The 21,812-nt window shown below is 41.9% G+C and overlaps 1 protein-coding gene across 6 annotated transcripts in view; it reads right to left on the bottom strand.

Annotated features, from left to right (window-relative positions):
- Positions 1 to 21,812, bottom strand: part of LOC130930100 (nuclear receptor coactivator 2-like) — a 153,418-nt gene that overhangs the window by 17,614 nt on the left and 113,992 nt on the right. For 3 of the 6 annotated variants that reach the window (XM_057857826.1, XM_057857824.1, XM_057857823.1), the window contains exons 4-15: positions 15,774 to 15,877; positions 14,772 to 14,949; positions 12,406 to 12,600; positions 7,472 to 7,573; positions 7,272 to 7,412; positions 7,060 to 7,207; positions 4,201 to 5,167; positions 2,970 to 3,171; positions 2,643 to 2,843; positions 2,186 to 2,522; positions 1,960 to 2,134; positions 1,445 to 1,750 (exon numbers count right to left, since the gene is read on the bottom strand). In XM_057857826.1, the coding sequence (XP_057713809.1) occupies positions 1,445 to 1,750; positions 1,960 to 2,134; positions 2,186 to 2,522; positions 2,643 to 2,843; positions 2,970 to 3,171; positions 4,201 to 5,167; positions 7,060 to 7,207; positions 7,272 to 7,412; positions 7,472 to 7,573; positions 12,406 to 12,600; positions 14,772 to 14,949; positions 15,774 to 15,877 (3,056 nt within the window). The remainder of the gene's footprint in view (positions 1 to 1,444; positions 1,751 to 1,959; positions 2,135 to 2,185; positions 2,523 to 2,642; positions 2,844 to 2,969; positions 3,172 to 4,200; positions 5,168 to 7,059; positions 7,208 to 7,271; positions 7,413 to 7,471; positions 7,574 to 12,405; positions 12,601 to 14,771; positions 14,950 to 15,773; positions 15,878 to 21,812) is intronic. The other 3 variants (XM_057857828.1, XM_057857829.1, XM_057857827.1) reach the window with 3 other exon arrangements.

Genomic DNA, 21,812 nt, shown 5'->3' with positions numbered 1-21,812 from the left:
CAACATGGCTAGCGCGAGCCATGTTGACTAAAGATGTCCCGATTGATCAGCATCCCGATCGATCGGGTCCGATCACGTCATTTTCAAAGTATCGGAATCGGCAAAAAAATTATATATATATATATTATATAAAATATATATATATTAAAAAAATATATATATGAAAATTATATATATATATTTTTTAATTAGATCGTTTTCTAATTGTATTTAACGTTACAGACATAATATGTTACACTCATCCAGAGTCTTTAGTTTAGGCTTAAAGTGGGGTTATCAAATCGGCAGTAATTAATTTTTTTAAAAATGTATAACGTTAAAATATTTAACGCAATTAATGCATGTACTGCACGACCCACTCACGCATTGTCGCAATCAATCTGTAATGGCGCCGTTTTACCTATATAGGGAGCTAAAAGGCAGCGTAAAATGAGTAGACTGAATTTTGGCAGCCTTTGGAGCCTTTTTTTTAATTGGCTAAAGCCTTACAATTCCTCTCCCTATGATCAGAAATATCATGGGAAGCAATGTGGGGAAGCAAGTAGCAATTGATCTTTTTCTTAACACCTTATGTCACTTTCCCAACGCAGACAAGACATATCAATTGGTAGCACTACGCACAGTCATGGTTCCACTTCCCATCATGCATTTGGACATGGCAACAGTATCATTTACTGAAACCTCAAGAAATACACTAGATGGCAATATTTAGTCACAATATACAAAGTCACAAGTCTTTCTATCTGTGGATCCCTCTCACAGAATGTTAATAATGTAAATGCCATCTTGAGGATTTATTGTCATAATAAACAAATACAGTACTTATGTACTGTATGTTGAATGTATATATTCGTCCGAGTTTTATTCATTTTTTTCTTAATGCATTGCCAAAATGTATATGATCGGGAAAAATTATCGGGAATTGGAATTGAATCGGGAGCAAAAAAAAAAAGCAATCGGATCGGGAAATATCGGGATCGGCAGATACTCAAACTAAAACGATCGGGATCGGATCGGGAGCAAAAAAACATGATCGGAACAACCCTAATGTTGACTGTTGTCAATGACTTGTTTCGATGTGTTTTTGGCAATTTAAAACTGGTTTTACCACGGACTGGAACATATTTTCGGCTCTCTCGTTCGCCATCTGTGTTGTTGTAGATACGACTTTCGGCGCGCAAGAGTGACGTTACTCGTTAAGAACACGTCACGCAAATAAACTAATCTGATTGGACGATTGATTTTGTACCTTGCTCAAGAGGCCGTTAATGGGCTGGGTCCCAGACTGTTTGTCACAGTGTTTGAAAAATACAGGGAGAATAGTCTGGCTGTGCCAGGCAATTAAAATAGTGTTATGAGGATGAATTCTTCCTGTCCTAAGATGGCCGACAAAGTGCTCTCTTAAGGCATCTTTTGTAAGATATTTTTCAGTTTGCGCTATCACCTGAAGCTGCAATCGGTGCTGCAGCTGCATCCGGAGGTTGTTGGGTTGCGGCGGTAGCGGTGCACCTGCCCCGACGGACCGAACGCTGCCCGCCCGGTGCCCCTGCACGCCGGGCATTCTCATGACGGGCGGGTAGCCGCCCAACCTCTGCTGCCCTATGTGGCCTCCGCCCACCGACGAGCAGAGGAAGGAGGCGTCTGGAGGCGGGGGTCCGCCGTAGCCGTAGTGCTGAGCGTACACGGGGGGCTTGATGGCCGCCATCGGGTCCGATGGGGCGAAAAGCTGGTCTGGCTCCGACGCGGGACCCTGAGAGAATTTGAAAACTTAAGCATTACACGTGAATTCAAAACCTTAATTCAGACTTACAAGGCCAACCCTAACATAGTTTTGAAGCTCGAACCACAGATTCAAGGTGAGGTAACGCAAAGCGTGGTACGAGTACTTTTTGAGTCAAGTACTTGCTGTAAAACTACTGAAGGTAAGCTGGACCCCGGGTGGGTGGCGTTTGCTCTCACCTGTCCGGCCATGCTGGGGATCCCGAGCATCTTGTCCAGTTCCTCCAGGCCCTCGTAGTCCTTGAGCACGGAGCACAGCTGGTTGAGGAGCGCCCCCTCGTCCGCCGGGCCCTCGGGCGCTGCTCCCCCGCAACACCCGATCCCATCCTCCCCGTACGGTGATCTAAAACGGGGGCTGTTCAGATTTACTTGAGTTAATTCAAACTCCAGGTTATCTTCTCTCTACCTGTTTTGACTCATGTAGTGCTCCAGCATCATCCTGTCGGGCCACGGGGCCGTCTGATTGGGCGGCGCGTGCTGCTGGTAGCCCGAGTTTGTTAACTCCATCTCTGATTGGACAAAAGACGAAGAAGGTAAATGGGTATATGAGTCAGCGAGTAAACAAATCTTACCTCCGGCAGCCATCATGTGCATGCCGACGACGGAACGGGTGGGCGGCGCCCCCCTGGCGGGGACGGCCCCATTGACGTCTGGGACCATCTGAGCCGCACGAGGCCCCTGACTTGCGCATGGGACCCCAGTGGGTCCCCAGCCGTGCTGCGTTGGGCCGCCGGACAAAATGCCTGGCGAGTAAACAATATGAGAAAACACCAGTGAATAATCATGTTTCTGACCTCAAATGGATTGGACGTCGATTGCAGTCGATGACAGCCAATGAGTTCATTCTTATTGCGCGTCCTCACCTGTGTGGTTGTTGGCGGCACCTGTGTGGTTTCCCATCATGCTTTGCTGCTGCTGTAGTAACGAATACGGGCTGTTGTTGACGACGTTGCTGCTCCTGTGCTGCGGCGGGAGGGGCCTGGTGCCCATGCCGTCCAGCGATAGGCTCCTGACGGGCGGGGCTCCTCGGGCCGCTAGGGCGGGTCTTGTGCTGCCTACTGGAGCTGCCGGGAATTGCAAGTTGATCATCTTTGAAAGTCTGCTTCACTTAGAGTCTTAATTTGAAAACCTAATCCTGGTTGAAAACTCTGATTTGAAACCTTAATTAAAACCTGAACAGCAGGGCGTACCTGGAGACCCGACCGCTGTGAAGGTCCGATGCTGTGGGGTCGGGCTCGCGTGTTCCCCGTGGACTCCGTCCATCATGTTCAGTATGTCGGCCATGATCCCGGTGGGAGCAGTCGAAGACGAGGACGAAGAAGCCGGAACTCCTCGGGGGAACAACTCATGATGATGAAGACGGCTGTTGTCCAGTAGGTCTTCTAGCTCGTTCTGGAGACAAACATGAAGGTTAATGTTAATGTTATCCTACATCAACTGTTATGACACTGTAATAAATGTGTTATTACAAGGTGTATGACTACAACATCATAAATTCAATCTACATTTCTCTCTCTTTGGTTGAATTAGCACAGAAACAAAAAAAAAAAAAATAAGATATTGAACCCTTTTTATATTTAAAAAATAATGTTAAATTTTTTTTAATTTTAATTCTAAATTGGGAATTAGTTACAAAAATGTTTGCGATATCTCAACATTTTATTTTTACCCTTTATAGGGGCTATAGGACATCTTGTGTCGTCAATGGCTGCCAATGAGTTAAAATACTATGACGTTTAAAAAAAAAAAAAAAAAAAAAAAAAAAAAAAAGCTTTATTTCAGTTTTTATTCATTTTAGTATCATTAATTTTGTTGTCATTAACATTTTGCTATTTATTATAGATATATCGAAAAATAAAAATGTATTATAATAATAATAATAAGTAAAAAAAATATACATAACAATAAAATAAATTAAATTTAAAAAATTTTTGAAAATTGAAAAAAATATATTAATAAACATTTTGAAAATCTAAAAATAAAATGTAACTTATTAATAGATTCCTCCTATTTTTTATCTTATTATTTATTTGTCGAAAAAAAATGTATAATAATAATAAGTGTAAAAAAAAATCATAAATAACAATAAAATAAATTTTTAAATTAAAAAAATTTTTGAAAATTGAAAAATAAATCAATAAACATTTTGAAAATATAAAAATAAAATGTAATTTATTAATAGATTCCTGCTATTTTTTATTTTATTATTTTTTGTATTTTATTATTTATCATATTATTATTTGTATTATTTTATATTTTTATTTATCTGATATTTTTAACATAATATAATATTTCATAATATAAAATATTTTTTAAATATGTCATTTGCTTTTCCAATGCTTGTATAGTTGTTCAATGTAATTTCAGGCATGAAGTGGTTGAATAACCAATCAATCAATCAATCAATCATAAAGCAGCGACCTGCTCGGCCAGATTGAAAACGGGGTCTTGTTTCTCCATCTTGATGATGTCTCCGCCCTCCATCTTAATGGCTTTGTCCAGGACCAAGTTGTCGTCACGGTCCAGCAGGTAGCGCAGCAGCACGTTGTCTTTCTTCTTCGGGCTTTCGGGCTCCTGCTTCACGCCCGACTCAGCCGAGCCCTCATCGCCGCCGCTCGCCGACTCGGCCCCGGCGGGCTCTTTCCCTGTGGCCTGGGCTGTGAGCTTGGCCATTTCCACTGGCGAGCTACTGTTCTGGAGCAGCCTGTGCAAGATTTTATGTTTCTCCTTCAGCGAGGCCGAGTGGTTGGCATGCGGCGCCCCGAGACAGGCGCCCACCCCTGCCAACTGCTCGTCCGCTAGCGCCCCGAGAGACGAGCAGGGGTCAGCAGGTTCTGGCTTGGTAGTGAGGAGCTGCAGAAGCTGCGTGTGGCCTTTGCCGCTCAAACGCCGATCCGGCTCGTCCGAGCTATCCGGGTCCTCGTCCTCGGGTCGGGACGAGTCCTCCCTGAACCTTCCCGGTAAATCGGCTTCCGGGCCTAGGCACTCCGTCTCTTGGGCGACGTTACCATCGGGGGACTCGGAAGCCCCGTGGCTCTGACTGAGTGCTTGAAGGGCTCCCAGTGTGTCAAAGCCGAGGTTGTTGGAGCTACTACTGATAGACGCCGGGGAACGGAGGCCGTTGACCGGTGAGAAAGTAGCGGGCAGATGGGCCGCGCGGGGGCTACCGTTGCTGCTACTCGCCACCATATTGGGACTGTGCTGATGGCAAGGGGACAAATAAGTGCCCTGGACCCCCGAGGTGACATTGGGGCTTCCCTGGGCTAAGGGACTGCCTGGTTTGAAGCCGTTGGCCTGCGGTGAACACACGGGCAAGTGGTTGCCGGTGATGGCGGCATCTGGGGAGCTGCTGACAGGAACGTCCGGTGGCGCGGCACCCATAGTCTCCCTGAAAAAGAAACAAAAATAAAAAATCTCAATTTTTTTCACCCAAATTTTGATTGATGGTATGATTTTTAGCAGAAATGCTTCTTTTTATAATGTAGCTGGCGGCCATCTTGGGGAGCCATTGCCATTGATTTAAAAATCCTTGTATTTAGTACATGTTTTGACCTCAGGAGGGCATCATGTTTTACGCGCGCAATTCACGCTAGGGGTGATAACGTGGTTGGGCTGGACTGGGAGAATAGCTATGCTAGCTAGCAAGTGAAGCTAGTATGAATACTGGCATGATTTTGTCACTGCTGCTGGTCAGATTGTTTTGTTACAGAGCTGTTCCCAACATCGTACCTGCATCCAATTACAGCTCATCAGCAGTATCTTTAAACCGATCCTAGGCGGCTTGCTGCCATTTGACAGTTTGTACAGTATTCTCGATCCCTTCGTTGCTTGCCTTGGTTTTTTACGTGGTGAGACGTCCAACACATGCGCATATCAGTTTATTGAGTCTTTTATTACCTTTTGAAGGAGATACTCGCATTTCTCGTAGGCACTGTCTAACTGTTTGCATTATTCTAACGCACTTAATATAATCAATCAGGGAATAGTATTGTTTCTCGTATTTACTGTTTGACTGTTTGTATTACTCTAACACACCCAATATAAAAGAAATAGCACTTATACCATAGTTTATGGAAAACAAGCAGAATATAGGGCATACGAGATACATCACACCTTCTAATCACGGAAGCCCAACGTGTGCGTCATACAACTGACTGAGCAAGATTGACGCTGACAAGCCCACGTCTACACCACCAACTCTCGCATTTAGATCTCCCAGACAGTGCAGAACAAATGGCAGGACGCCCTGTCCCAACACAAGAAACACCAGAGAACGCCTGATATCCAACTGATAACACGACTGATAAGACTCCAAGAACCCCTTAGACGCTGAGGTGGCAAATTCCACAACCCTCGTTGCGCTGACAACAGTAACTGCCGAATCCTCCTGTCCAATCCACAACCAGACAATAATCCTTAACAATGCCCGAACACACCCTTCTTCTTTCCACAGTCCGCCCCGCTAGAGCCTTCAAAAAGACTGAATGTTTAACTTATCGTTGTCATTTTTTTCTTGGGAACCTTTTGTTGACTTGTGATATGGTGAACTTGGATACTCACCTGGGTCCCTCTGTGCTGTATGATTGCTGTCGTCTCAGAATAAATTGTCAACTTCTGCTCGAAGCCTTCTTCCAGCCCTCAAAATGGAGTCACTACAAGGGGTTAAGACTGTAGTGAACGTGCGGAGTTTGGCCTTTTGGCCGGGTTGTCGGGTTTTCGCCGGCCCGAGTCCTGGAGCTGCACCAGCGAGAGTCCTTCACTTTTCATTGCCTCAAAATTATTTTTGAATGTGTTTCCCTCTAATACTTTAAGGCATTGTTTTCTTGTGGTAGCTTTAAAGTAGACTGTTGATCTGTTGACCACCCGTATTTAAATTCACTACGTTTATGTATTTTCTTAAGGCATCTTTAGTATGTTCTGCTTGTATGCATCTAAACAAAACACGCTGAAAATGCACGGTAGTACTTTGGGTGTCAAATTTGCCTCTTGTAGACGTTTCGCTAGTGTCGCACATTTTGGCAGAACACCGGGTTTGTCCTACTCACGTCTCATTTCATCCCGTCTTTCCTGTTTATTTTGCTTTTGCCGCTCGTTTTGTGACATATCGACAGTGCTGTCTTGCTCATTAATGTTCATCTGGGGTTCAAATTGAAATGGCTGAACAGATGACATGTTTAAGTCATACTGTATGAATAAGTAGCAGAAAACCAGGGAATTTTGGAAACCAAATTTCCTCCAATTCTGGAACGACTCACATATGACAACAGTTGTAGACGTTACCTCTGCAATATGTGCAAGGACAGGTAGAGCTGTGGCTCGTCGGTGGCGGGCGAACGGACCAGCTTGCTTTTGGTGTGCGCCGAAACCACCGTGCCGTCGGACAGCGAGAAGCGGTACAGGGGGCTGAGCGCGTGCCCGTTCCTCAACACTGTGACACCCACAAAAAATCAGCCAGAGAGAATGAGAACACATGGGCCGACGCGCCTCCTTACCGTCTTGCTGGTGTCGTTTGGCGAAGGAGACGTCGCCGTCGTTCTGCAGGTGGAAGCGCTGAATGCAGCGGCGAACCAGATCCTCCCAGCCGGGCTTCATGGAGGCCCGGAGCAAGCTGGTGTCCAGCAAGGTGATCTTACCTGCGTGAGGGTGCTTTGAAACGCCAGCTTCGTGGCGGAGGTCGCAGCGGGCGCGTTACCTTGGAGGTCCTGTCGCGTGGTGAAGCTCTCGTACGACGGCGCGGACGCTCGCTCCTTCACCGGGACTCTTCTGGCCACGCAGATGAGGCACGACTGCAGATCTGGGGTGTGCAAATGAGCGTGGGTGTTAAAATCGTGTGTATTCAAATTCTTGTTTCTTGCTAACATTTCAAATTTGGTTTCGGTCATTTGAAAAACTTTGATTTATATGTAATATATTAGTTATTTTTATAAAAGATAATCATTTTTTTCTTCGGGAACGTTTCTTTACAGAAATTTAGAGTCTGCTTGTACAGTAATACACTTTGTAATAACAGTTATTACAGTGTTATGAGTTACTTAGCCTTAGTTAATAATAACGGCATGTATCAATCTGTGTTTATAAAGAATATTACACAGCTCATGTTAATACTACTTGTAATAACACAGTTATTACAGTGTTATGACAGCGACGAGTGCCATAGTTAATAAGAAATAACGGCATGTATTAATCTGGGTATATAAAGAATATGACATATAAACTCATTGATAACAACACACCTTGTAATAACACCGTTATTACAGTGTTATAACAGCGACAAGTGCCACAATTAATGTGACATAATCTGTGTTATTCTGTGTATATAAAAAATATCATATATGCTCATGTTAATAATTACCATACATCTGGTAATAACACTTATTACTAGAGATGTCCAAATCGATCGGCTCCGATCACGTCATTTTCAAAGTATCGGAATCGGCAAAAAATTATCGGACATGCCTTTTTTTAATTGTTATTAATATCGGACATTTTTAATATATATATATATTTTTAATTGAATCGTTTTCTAATTGTATTTAACGTTACAGACATAATGTGCTACACTCATCCAGAGTCTTAAATTTAGGCTTAAAGTAGGGTTATCAAATTTATCACGTTAACGGCGGTAATTAATTTTTAAAAAATTTATCACGTTAAAATATTGAACGCAATTAACGCATGCGCTGCACGACCCACTCACGCATTGTCGCGTTCAATCTTTAATGGCGCCGTTATACCTATATATAGAGCCAAAAGGCAGCGTAAAATGAGTACAGTGAATTTTGGCAGCATTTGGAGACTTTTTTTAATTGGCTAAAGCTTTACAATCCCTCTCCCAACGATTAGAAATATCGTAGGACGCAATGTGGGGAAGAAAGGTAGTAGTCGTTCTTTTTCTTAACATCCTATGTTATTTCCCAACGCAGAGAAAATATATCAATTGGTACCGCTACGCAGTCATGGTTGCACTTCCCATCATGAATTTGGGCAGAACAGTTAAATGGCTACAGTATAATTTACTGAAAGCTCAACAAATACACTAGATGGCAATATTTAGTCACAATATACAAAGTCACATTTATCCTTTAAGAATTCTTTCTATCCGTGGATCCGTCTCACAGAAAGAATGTTAATAATGTAAATGCCATCTTGAGGATTTTTTGTCATAATAAACAAATACAGTACTTATGTACTGTATGTTGAATGTATATATATTCGTCCAAGTTTTATTCATTTTTTTACTTAATGCATTGCCAAAATGTATATGATCGGGAAAAATTATCGGGAATGATTGGAATTGAATCGGGAGCAAAAAAAAAAAGCAATCGGATCGGGAAATATCGGGATCGGCAGATACTCAAACTAAAACGATCGGGATCGGATCAGGAGCAAAAAAACATGATCGGAACAACCCTACTTATTACTGTGTAATAACGAGCATACCTCATTGAAAAATCCAATCCTTGTAAACTGGGGAGGAGCTAGCATTGAATTATCAAGTTTCAGTGTCAGTCACTGCGATAGACATGCAACCCATTACGACTGGGAGGGTTTGTAGCGATTATTTAATAGCACTGTATTCGCAGTGTTTAACCCTTTAACACCGAACGTGTCGGCAGCGACGCGTTTACGCATATCATCTTTGAAGCTTCGTCTCGCTGTAATTACATCACCCACGTGCTGCTGGTTGGTCTCGTTTGAAAGTGCGGAAGTTGATGTCCACACCAGTTTTTATTTGAAGTCAATCGGCCAAGAAAAACAGGAGATAATGTCATTTGAGTTTTATCGTTTTATTGCACTCATAAATATGCATTAAAACGCTGCATGGACCATGTATCCATCTCCATATTTCCATCATTTCTTGTCCTTTTTCAAAAGCGAAAGCAGCACAAAAGACTACTTATCCCAAGAGTCGTTGTGATGTCAGGAAGGACGAACCGAATGTGATCATTTTTAATAAATTTCCAAGCGAGGCCCCAACTATTGAAAGGGAGGCATGCGAAGCAAGCAGCGGCCGGTGTCGTGCCGAAAAATGCAAAACACCGGTTGGTTTGAGCGAGCGACTTTGAAACGTGCAGAATGGATCTAAAACTACATTTAGCACAAGCTAATGCATCATTTCATTAACTCAAGGAAGAAGATAAGTCGTATTTGTCGTTGTTTTCCTCTGATGAATCGGCGTCTCGGCGAGGAGAAGTGACAGTAGAGCGCAAACGGCGAAAGAGTAGGCTGTGTGACGCAGCTCCCTCCGTGACCTGTTCAAGAAGCTTTATTGATTGCGCAAAAAAAAAAAAAAAAAAAAAAAACTTTATTGGGTCGCATGCCTGAAAATTTTGAATTGAACTACTTGTCAATATTTTTTAAAATACTTTTTTTCAATGTTATATATATTTTTTCTTCACTATAATGTTTTCAATTTTTATGTAGATGTGTGTGCGAGAAGCTTGATTGCATGTACGTATATACTTTTGATAAGGTGATGGGTACAACACCTAACTTCACAAAAAGATATCTTCCTAACCCTTTTTGTGTTAGATGATATATATAATTTTTTTTCTCACTATTTTGCACTCTATATAGACTGTTTGGACCATAGCATGTGTAAAGGCCAAAAACGCCAATGACCATACCTGCTGTTTGTGTTGAATTGTCAAACATAAAACTATTCAATCTTATTTTTTTCTATTGAATGTTTATCCTAACAAGTTGTATAAATATTATCAAGCTTCGAAACGGTTGGCCGAGCATGTTTGGTTGTCAATGGGACGTCAACATTACAAATTTTGAAAAAAGATTTTGGGATTTTTTTGTCTTTTTGTGTCCAAAATGTGGATTATAATTGGTCAGTGAAGAAAACAACAGTTTAGACATGAAGTTCAAGGTGTCCTGACCCCAATTTGGCCATTGTAAACAATTTTTTCTTTGAAATATAAAGGCAACATCAAATGCATGCAAATTCAGCCAAAATAGGCTTAGGTGTTAAAGGGTTAATCGTAGTATTCACAAAGAGTGTGACAATATATTGAAAAGGTGATATATTGTTCCTAACAAAATCTTTCATTAGAATACGATAGATCATTGGCTATCATTGACGGCGCTCGACATCCAAATCATTTTGACAGGATTGGACGACGAGCGCTGTCAATGGCACTGAAACCAGAGCATGTCTTGGTGGCATTTACAGGTCACTTCCTGTTCATTCTAAGGCATATACTTGTTGTTGATATGGAGTTGCTTCCTGTTCGTTTTTGGGACATGCTTGAGTCACTTCCTACTCAGTAACTCAAAATCAACAGGAAGTGACCCGCAAATGCCCCAAAATTAAAAGGTAGTGACTGAAAATTAACAGGAAATGACGCCATATGCCCCAAAATAAACATATTGCCTGGCACTGGCTGCCATAGATGTCCAACCCGTTTGAAGTGGGAGGTTGGCAGTGCATTTTTGGGGTCACTTCCTGTTGATACGGAGCAGTTTCTTTTGATTTTGAGGCATTTCGGGGTCATATCCTGATTATTTGGGGGCGTTTTAGGGTCACTTTCTGTTCATTTCGGGTTTCTTGCTGTTGACACGCGAGCATTTAAAGGTCACTTCCTGTTGATATCGAGAAATTTCTGTTGATTTTGAGGCATTTCGGGGTCACTTCCTGTTGATTTGGGGGCATTTTGGGGTCACTTCCTGTTGATATGAGGGCAATTTGGGTCTTTTTCTATTCATATCGGGTCACTTCCTGTTTATTTTGAGGTATTCCAGGGTCACTTCTTGCAGATACCGGGTCCTGTTGATCTGTGGGTCTTTTGGGGTCACTTTCTGTTCATATTGGGTCATTTCCTGTTGATATGCGAGCATTTCAAGGTTACTTGCTGTTAATATCGAGCTATTTCTGTCAATTTTGAGGCATTTCGTGGTCATTTCCTGTTCCTATAGGGTCATTTCCAATTGATAGAAGGGCATTTCAGTGTCACTTCCTGTTGATTTGGGGTCATTTCGGGGTCACTACTTGTTATTATCGGGTCACTTCCTGTTGATTTTGAGGCATTTCGGGCTTCCTGTACATATCGGGTCACTTCCTTTTGTTAAGAAGCGATTTTTGGGTCACTACATATTGATTTTGGGGTGACTTTCTGTTCATATTGGGTCATTTCCTGTCGATAGGTGGGCATTTCAGGGTCACTTTCTGTTGATATCGAGCACTTCCTGTTGATTTTTAGGAATTTTGGGGTCATTTCCAGTTGATATGAGGGCATTCCTTTTCCTGAACGAATGTTCATTGGCTGCCACCCTCCCAGTTCAAATGGATTGGACATCTACGATAACAAACTGATTCCACAATATGTTTTTTGGTACTTAAAAAAAGTACATATATTTTAAAAATGTATATATTTAAAAACACCCGTTAATGGCAATAGATGTCCAATCCATTTCGACTGCAAGAGTCTCTGTCAATGTTATCTAATGAGTTTTTTTAAAAATGCCACAGGCCGGCCATTGGAAAGAAATCTAAAATTAGCAGTAATGTCGTTCGCTAATTGGGACGGGCGGCGGCGATGAAATGGGGACGGGACGCCTGAGGAAAAAATATAATACAGGCGGTACTGTTTTACCGAGGAATTGTGCTGTCAAAGTTACCTTCCCCCTCCTCCCTCATGGACTTTGGTTGGGAGACGGCGAAGCACTGCATGGTTTCGTACTTCTGCTGCGTGGCTTCCTGTTGATCAACCCCCTGGCACGAGCCTTCGCCGTCCACCGGCGCCGGCTTGACCAACATGCGGCAGGTGAACGCGTGACTGTTCCTGCTCGACGGGTCGCCGCCGCAGTGGTTGACTGGAGGTGGAGGAGCAAAAAAAAATTGAAAATATTGGTGTTGGCGGCAATAGACGTCCAATGCATTCGGCGGGGGATGGACTGGAAGCCATTGTTCAACATTAATCTCAAGTGATTAAAAGATATTTTAAGTTAAAACACCAATCTGTATTGGCTTTTTACAGTGGTATGAAAAAGTATCTGAACCTTTTGGAATTTCTCACATTTCTGCATAAAATCACCATATATGCGCTCTTATCTTTGTCAAAATCACACAGATGAAAATACAGTGTTTGCTTTAACTAAAACCACCCAAACATTTATAGATTTTCATATTTTAATGAGGATAGCATGCAAAAAATGACAGAAGGGGAAAAAATAAGTAAGTGAACCCTCTGTCTAAGGAGACTGAAAGAGCAATTCAAACCCATTTTTACCAAACAATTTAAGTCAGGTGTGTGCCCATAGACTGACGAGTGGTTGAAAACCTGCTCTGCCCACTATAAAACACACCTAGTAAGAAATGTCTTGATGAGAAGCATTGTCTGATGTGCATCATGGCTCGGTCAAAAGAGCTGTCTGAAGACCTGCGATCAAGGATTGTTGATTTGCATAAAGCTGGGAAAGGATACAAAACCATCTCTAAAAGTCTGGATGTTCATCAATCGAGAGTCAGAGAAGTTGTCAAGAAATGGAGAGAGTTTGGCACTGTTACGTCTCTCCCAAGGAGTTACTGTCCACCTAAGATTATGCCAAGATTTCAGCGCAGAATACTCAGAGAGGTAAAAAAGAACCCTAGAGTGTCTGCTAAAGACTTCCAGAAATCACTGGCACAGTCCAATATCTCTGTGTATACATCAATTATACAGTTATGTAAAACTATGGCCAAGAATGGTGTTCATGGGAGGACTCCACAGGGGAAGCCACTGCTGTCTAAAAAAAAAAAAGAACATTGTTGGTCGTTTAATGTTGGCAAAAAGGCACTTGGACACACCACAGAAGTTTCGGCAAAATATTTTGTGGACTGATGAAACCAAAGTTGAATTGTTTGGGAGTAACACACAACATCATGTGTGGAGGAAAAATGGAACAGCTCACCAACATCAACACCTCATCCCTACCGTGAATCATGGTGGAGGGAGCATCATGTTTTCGGGCTGTTTTGCTACCTCAGGGCCTGGAAAACTTGCAATCATTAATGGAAGAATGAATTCAAAAGTTTATTTGCAGGAAAACCTGAGGCTGTCTTTCAGACATTTGAAGCTAAAAAGAGGATGGATGCTGCAACAAGACAATGATACAAAACACAGAAGTAAATTAACTTCAGAATGATTTCAGAAGAACAAAATACACGTTGTGTAGTGGCCAAGTCAAAGTTCAGACATGAATCGAGATGTTGTGGCATGACCTAAAGACAGCGATTCATGCCAGACTTCCCAGGAATCTGGCTGAACTACAGCAGTTTTGTAGAGAAGAATGGGCCAAGATAAGTCCTGACTGATGTGTCAGACTGATCTGCAGCTACAGGAAGCGTCTGGTTGAAGTTATTGCTGCCAAAGGAGGAGCCACAAAATATTAAATGTGATGGTTCACTTACTTTTAGTTAAGTTTTAGTTAAAGCAGAAACTGTTTTTTCATCTGTGTGATTTTGACAAAGATCAGATCACATTTGATGGCGTTTTTATGCAAAAATATGAGAAATTTCAAAGGGTTCAGATACTTTTTCATACCACTGTAGCTCGTTGAAAAAGGAGAATGTCATTGTCAGTGGCGTAAAGCAACGCACAAGACAAAGGTGTCGATAAAAAAGCTACCTCTGGATCAGGTCAGCTCTTTTACCCGTCATTTTCAGCACTCGACACTCAAGTCATCTCTTTAACTGAACATTTGTATGTTGTTCCACATCTTTGCCAGTGAATTTGGCACAAGAGACTTCATTTTCGGACAGAATTGGTCAGTTTAGCTCAGTAAACATCTCGTTCGTACGCTATTTACATGCATCTAGCATGAGGGACAAACGCGAGTTTGACCCCCCCTAGCAACAGTTGCTAACGTCATGAATATTAATGAGCAAAGGTGAAATGTTACGTGCGGTATGCTATTGAAACACATTCACACTCTAAATTTTCTAAATACTGAACACATTTGTTCGAAAAAGTGACGTGCTTGGCTGTTTTTTGGCGGATACGGACCAAGGCTTTTTGGCAGCAGGTTTTTGACGAACTCGTTGTGGTCGCCCACGTGCAGGACGCTGTAGATGCTGGTGTTGATCAGCTCCTCCTGCTGGTAGCACAAATAGTGGCTGACGTTCTCCGACACGAACACCACGTTGCCTTCCATGTTCACCACGAAGAAGAAGCCATCCAGAGCCTGCCCGGCAACAAGTGACAAAATACTGAGAGGTGGGCGGGACTTACACATAATACTTTTGGATTGTACATGACACATCTTACACAATAAAAGTGGATGAGTAATGGGTTAAGAGGTCAAAAGGCCATTTGACTTAGGTCAGAAAACGAATTTTGCACTTTTAAAACAATAATTTAGAAAAAAAGAAGAAAAACTATTATATATACACTTAATTTTTTTTTAAAAATCTATTTTTTATTTTTTAATTCTTTATCATTTTTATCCTATTCATATTATTTCCACATCCAAAAATTCAGTAAATCAAGATGCGCAAAAGCTGTACACAGCTGTCAGACGTCCCCATTTATTAGTTCGTTATCAAATTGGCTCCCTCTACTGACCGCGTTTGAGTAATGCATGCAAATCAATTGAAAATAACATATATAATCCACACAAAACACAGACAACACAAGTTTCAAAATTCGTATTAATGAATTTATTAATAACTCATTGGCCGCCACTGACAACGATAGACGTCCGATTCTTTTAAACATGGGAGCAATGACTATGAAAACTCATTTTTCAGAAGAGATCTATTTTTAGCAACAATGACAGATGTGTTAAATGTTGATAGAAAGTTTTATATAGTTTTGGTGAACATACTCTTTTACAGACTCGCACACACACCCCGACGCACACACCACCACGTGCGCACACGCTTGTAATCGGCTTTCCAGGGAGGTTTTTATTTATACCTCGGAGCCGAGTGCCATGTTGTACGTCAGCACACACTCGGAGTGACTTATCTGCCCCGGCAGTGACTCGGTCGGGTCGGGACGCCTCACCTCCAGCATCATGGGCCCCAGAGTGTCCTTGTCGATGACGCCGTGCCCGGTGGACGAGATGTCGGCCTTCTGCACTTCGTCCGCGTCGGTCACTGGAGCTTTTTCTATAGGAAAAAAATGTGTTGATTCTCACGTCATCGGCCCGTAGACAGTTTTGCGTTTGTGTTTTAGTGCCATTGACGACACTAGACATCCACTTTGACTGAGAGGGGCGAGTGAGTGTTAGTTTATTCACCCCTAACAGTTCTTCTCAAATTACAAGAAGTCCCCAGGTTATGAACACGTTTAGTGCTGCAGCTATCGATTATTTTAGTAGTCGATTAATCGATAAACCATTAGTTCGAATAATCGAGTAATCGGATAAGGAACAAGAAAATTTAAATTAACTGAGCCGAGCCTCAAACGGTATAAAAAAATAAATAAATGAGGATCTATGTACAACAAAAGAACAATTGGCTAACTTACATCACAAAAGTCCACGAGTTCAAATGCTATGAAATGTTAAAATTTTTTTACAATGCTCTCAACAAATGGTTCAGACACATATTCCCACAAAAATAGGCTAAATATACCTATAAAATAAATTACGAATGCATTAAAAAAAAAAAAAATTCCTCAAACAAAATTTTGCATATGTTGGTCTTAACAGGGAGCACCTGGATTCAGCCATGTGAATTGAGGCCGAATAGAAGGCAGTGGATCCACCCTAATCAATAAAATTAAATGCAAGCACTTTCAAAATAAACCATTACAACGTCACTTTAATTAAACGAATACTCGAATCAGCAAAATTTAATTCAAATATTTTTTTTCTAATCGAATACTCGAGTTAATCGATTAATCGTTGCAGCTCTAAACACGTTTCATTCCTATGCTGGCGACGTAACCCGAATTTTTGCGTAAATTGGAATTAAGCCTTTAAGTAGCCCAAAATAACTATCCAAAAAGTTCAAAAGTATTGTACAGGTAGTCCCCGGGTCAAGACGGACTCAACTTACGCGATTTCGACTTTACGACGCTGGAGTCTAGTTCCATTATGTCTCCAGTCTTTTTTGGTTTTAGTCGCCAAACAGTACCAAATTGTACCTCATAGTATCTTATATTTAACTTGATTAATTTAACGTGGTCTGTCATCCCTAAACTTGAAGTTGTTCAGCTTGACAGACAGCAAACAAGGTAATTGTGCTTTTTGAAGCTTTTCCTTCCTTCACTTTCGACAATTTCTAAAGCTGTAACAGACATTAGTACACTTATGTTCAAAACGACACACATTGTAACAATAAAACACTTGACACAAAACAATAGGTGGTCAAACGTCCATCTCATCTGATCAAAATGTAAATTAAGTAGATTAAATTAGGCTAATTTGCCTAGCAAAAGTCCGCTAGCTTAAATGCTACGAATACTAACATATTTGCATTTCTTATAGCAAATTGCTCCCACATAACTCCACAAACTGTAGCTCTAAACTTAATTACAAATGCATACACAAACATGTATTAGTTGCAAAAACTTACAGCCTTATACGGCCAAACGAGAGGGCAGCTTTCCTATATCCGTGTCAGACAAGTCTCCTACTCAGTCATAGAAGCCAAAGCGACAGTTCAGCCACACCCAATGCTGCCACCAGAGGGCAGTGTATCCTCCATCATTAAATAAAATAAGTGGACTTTTTGGGGACTACCTGTACTGTATTGGCCCGAATATAAGACCGTATTTTTTGCACTGAAATAAGACTGAAAAAGTGGGGGTCGTCTTATATTCGCGGTCTAGACATTATACCCATTCACGACGCTAGATGGCGCCAGATATCATTGAAGCGATGTTCTGTCATGACAGATCTCAGCTACTCTCAAGTTTAATCAGTTTGCATTATTTTATTGCAATGTTTTTCCTTATTTAGATTTGTTTCAAGACTACAGTTACAGTTAGACTTCACTTTGATGGTTATTGCAGTAATTGCAATTTTGTTTTTTTATCACAATAGATTGGTTTATTTACATTTCAAAAACCAGAAGCCATTCATTTACGAACGTGATTGCACTTTAGTTTACATTAGGGCTGTCAAACGATTACAAATGTTAAACGAGTTAATAACAGCTTAAAAATTAATTAATCGTAATTAATCGCAATTCAAACTATCTATAAAATATGCCATATTTTTCTGGAAATTATTGTTGGAATGGAAAGATAAGACACAAGACGGATATATACATTCAACATACTGTACATAAGTACTGTATTTATTTATTATCACAATAAATCAACAAGATGGCATTAACATTAACATTCTGTTAAATCAATCCATGGATAGAAAGACTTGTAGTTCTTAAAAGATAAATGTTAGTACGTTACAGAAATTTGATATTAAAACCCCTCTTAATATTTTCGTTTTAATAAAATTTGTAAAATTTTCCATCAAAAAATAAACTAGTAGCTCGCCATTGTTAATGTCAATAATTACCCATGGTGCTTAAACCCATAAAATCCGTCGCACCAAAGCGCCAGCAGAGGGCGACAAAACACCAAAAAACACAAATAACAAGTGGACATGATACTGTGCTGTCATTTTAATCTGTTTGAGTGGGGCATGTGCGTTAATTGTGACAAATATTTTAACGTGATTAATTTTAAAAAATTAATTACAGCTCGTTAACGCGATAATTTTGACAGCCCTAGTTTACATATTTAAATGTTCAGATATTAAGATTTGAATGAGGCAAAATAACATGCTTTTTCTCTCAAATACATAGTTTGTTTCAGATGTACTGTAATTATTTTCTGTAAATAAAATAATTTGGTGTTCAAAAAGCCTTTTTTCAAGCTTTAGTCTTGAAAAAGAGGCGCTCGTCTTATAATCAGGGCCGTCTTATATTCGGGCCAATACGGTATTTTGTTTAATGATGGAGGATACACTGCCCTCTGGTGGCAGCATTGGATCCGGCTGTACTGTCGCCTTGCATGACTCGGGAGCAGACTGACATGTATAAAGGACAGCTACGCTATGGTTTGGCCCACATGAGGCTGTAAGTTCTTTCAGCTAATATATGTTTGTGTATGCATTTGTAATTAAGTTTACAGCTACAGTTTGTGGAGTTACGTGCGAGCGATTTGCTATGAGAATTGTAAATATGTTAGCCTTTGCAGCATTTAAGGAAGCAGACTTGTGTTGGCAAAGTAGGCTAATTTAAGCTACTAAATTTACATATTGATCAGACTAGGTGGATGCTGGCCACCAATTGTTTTGTGTCAAGTGTGTTATTGTTAAAATGCGTGTCATTTTGAATATAAGTGTGCATCAGTGTGTTACAGCTTTACAAGTGGTCAAAAGTGAAGGAAGCCAAAATCTTCAAAAAGCACAATTTGTTTGCTTTGTTTGCTGTCTGTCAAGCTTAACAACTTCACGTTTAGTGAGGACAGAACACATCATATTAATTAACGACTGGAGGCAAAATTCTGGACGAGACTCCGGCGTCAGAAAGTTGAAATCGTTTAAGTCGAGTACGTCGTAGCAACCTGTGTATTACAAACACTGTAACACACACACATTCAGGACTTTTTCACAAACTGACAAACACGCACATACACGTGCACGCTTGGGCCGATAAGCCGGCCCTGGCCGGCCCCATGAGGCCACATAGCTTACATTCCTGGTGTGGGACCTGAGCTTTGGAACCAGTGAGCTCCTTAAAATTTTGTTGCCATTGTCGGCGATAGACGTCCAATCCATTTGGACTGGCACTGAATGACAAGTCGCAACAGATTTGGTGTCTATCGTTGTCAATGGTAGCCAATGAGCTAATCACTTTTGGGCCATCAGATCATTTTCCAAAAGGAAAAACTATACACAAAAATCACCCAAAATAATTACAAAAACTTATTACAAATGACCCCATTCATTTCAAACTGAAAAAAAAAAATGACCCGATTTCAACAGGAATTGACTCTGGAATGGCCCAAAATCAACAGGAAATGACCTGATATACCAACCATCACAGCAAACCTACCATCGCAATTTCTCCAGAAACCACGTGTTTTTCCTCATTTAAACACCTCTTTTGGCACACGATTAAAACATTTTTTAATGACATATGCTGCTTCAAATTCAGTGTACATAGTTTAGCTCCTTTATAGGGTGCACCTTGCCCACCAGGACCCATCCATCCATCCATCATCTTCCGCTTGTTCCGGGGTCAGGTCACGGGGGCAGCAGCTTTAACAGGGAAGCCCAGATTTCCCTCTCCCCAGCCACTTCAACCAGCTCGTCTGGCGGGATCCCAAGGCGTTTACCAGGCCAGCCGAGAGACATAGGCTAGGTTCATACTACAGCTCATAATGCACGAATCTGATTTTTTCGTGTTTTCAAGTCAGGAATTAACTTCACAGTCTGAACGGGACAAGTCGCATAGAAGTGGACCATTTCAAATCCGATCTGATTCACTTTCGTATGTGGTTTAAATCCGATCTGGGCCACATTTTTTCAGAACCTGACTGGCGGTCTGAACTGTCAAGACTCCCAAATCGGAATTCATGCAGCAATTACGTCAGCAAAGAGCAAGAGGACGGCAGCCATGTAGGCGTTAGCGCCTAGCTTGAACTCTGCTTTTAAGCACGAAGCGGGCTGGACCACAGTCATAAAAAATAAAATGAAGAAAAGGATAAGCCTTACAATTTTCGATTTTAATTCTGTGCGCCGAATGAGCAATATTTCATTGCCAAGCGGGGAAAACTGACGCACCCACGTCATTTCACCTACACACATCAAGGCTCATATGTGTGTGTGTGTGTGTGTGTGTGTGCGTGCATTCTATCAGTCCATATAAACTTTGAATATAAGACTAAACTGGGAATATTAATGTCTGTTATTCATGTCCTCTTTTTGGAAATCAAAATATGATCAGCCTGGAATGACATACAGCTAGCGTGTGTAATTTGTTTTGATGCTTCTGCAGACGCGGGTCTCTTTGCTGAGCGCATCTCGTACTGCGAATTAGTGCGCATGCGTGACACTTGAACGGTCTCAATAGACAAAGGCAGTCTGAACGCGCACACCAAAAAACAGATATGGCAAAAAATCAGATTTATGCATTAAGACCTGTAGTATGAACCTAGCCATAGTCTCTCCAGCGTGTCCTGGGTCGTCCCCGGGGCCTCCCGCCGGTGGGTTATGCATGGAACACCTCTCCTGGGAGGTGTCCAGGAGGCATCGGAACCAGATGCCAAAGCCACCTCAGTTGGCTCCCCTCTACACGGAGGAATAGTGGCTCGACGCAGAGTCTCTCCCGGATGACCGAGCTTCTCACCCTATCTCTCAGGGAGAGCCCGGACACCCTGCGGAGGAAACTCATTTCAGCCGCTTGTATTCGGGATCTTGTTCTTTCGGTCGCGACCCACAACTCGTGACCATAGGTGAGGGTTGGAACGTAGATCGAATGGTAATCGACTCAGCTCCTTCTTCACCATTACGGACCAGTGCAGAGTGTGCATTACTGCAGACGCTGCACAAATCCGCCTGTTGATCTCCCGCTCCCTCCTACCCTCACTTGTGAACAACACCCAAGATACTTGAACTCCCCCACTTGGGGCAGGATCTCATCCCCGGCCCGGAGAGGGCACTCCACCCTTTTCCAACTGAGGACCATGGTCTCGGATTTGGAGGGGCTGATCTTCATCCCAACTGCTTTACACTTGGCTGCGAACCGCACCAGTGAGAGTTGAAGGTCACGGCTTGATGAAGCCAACAGCACCACATCATCTGCAAAAAGCAGAGATGCAATGCTGAGGTCACCAAACCGGACCCCCTCAAAGCTTCAGCTGCACCTAGAAATTCTGTCCATAAAAATTATGAACAGAATCGGTGACATAGGGCAGCCTTGGCGGAGTCCAACCCTCACTGGGAACGAATTCGACTTACTGCCGGCAATGCGGACCAAACTCTGACACCGGTCGTACAGGGACCTAACAGCCCTTTCCAAGGGGCTCGGTACCCCGTACTCCCGGACCACCCCCCACAGGACTCCCCGAGGCACACGGTCGAAC

Source organism: Corythoichthys intestinalis, chromosome 14, assembly GCF_030265065.1.
Source record: "Corythoichthys intestinalis isolate RoL2023-P3 chromosome 14, ASM3026506v1, whole genome shotgun sequence".
NCBI classification, from domain to species: domain Eukaryota; kingdom Metazoa; phylum Chordata; class Actinopteri; order Syngnathiformes; family Syngnathidae; genus Corythoichthys; species Corythoichthys intestinalis.
Note: the sequence above shows the minus strand (reverse complement) of the source record. Positions and strands in the feature narration are given on the sequence as shown.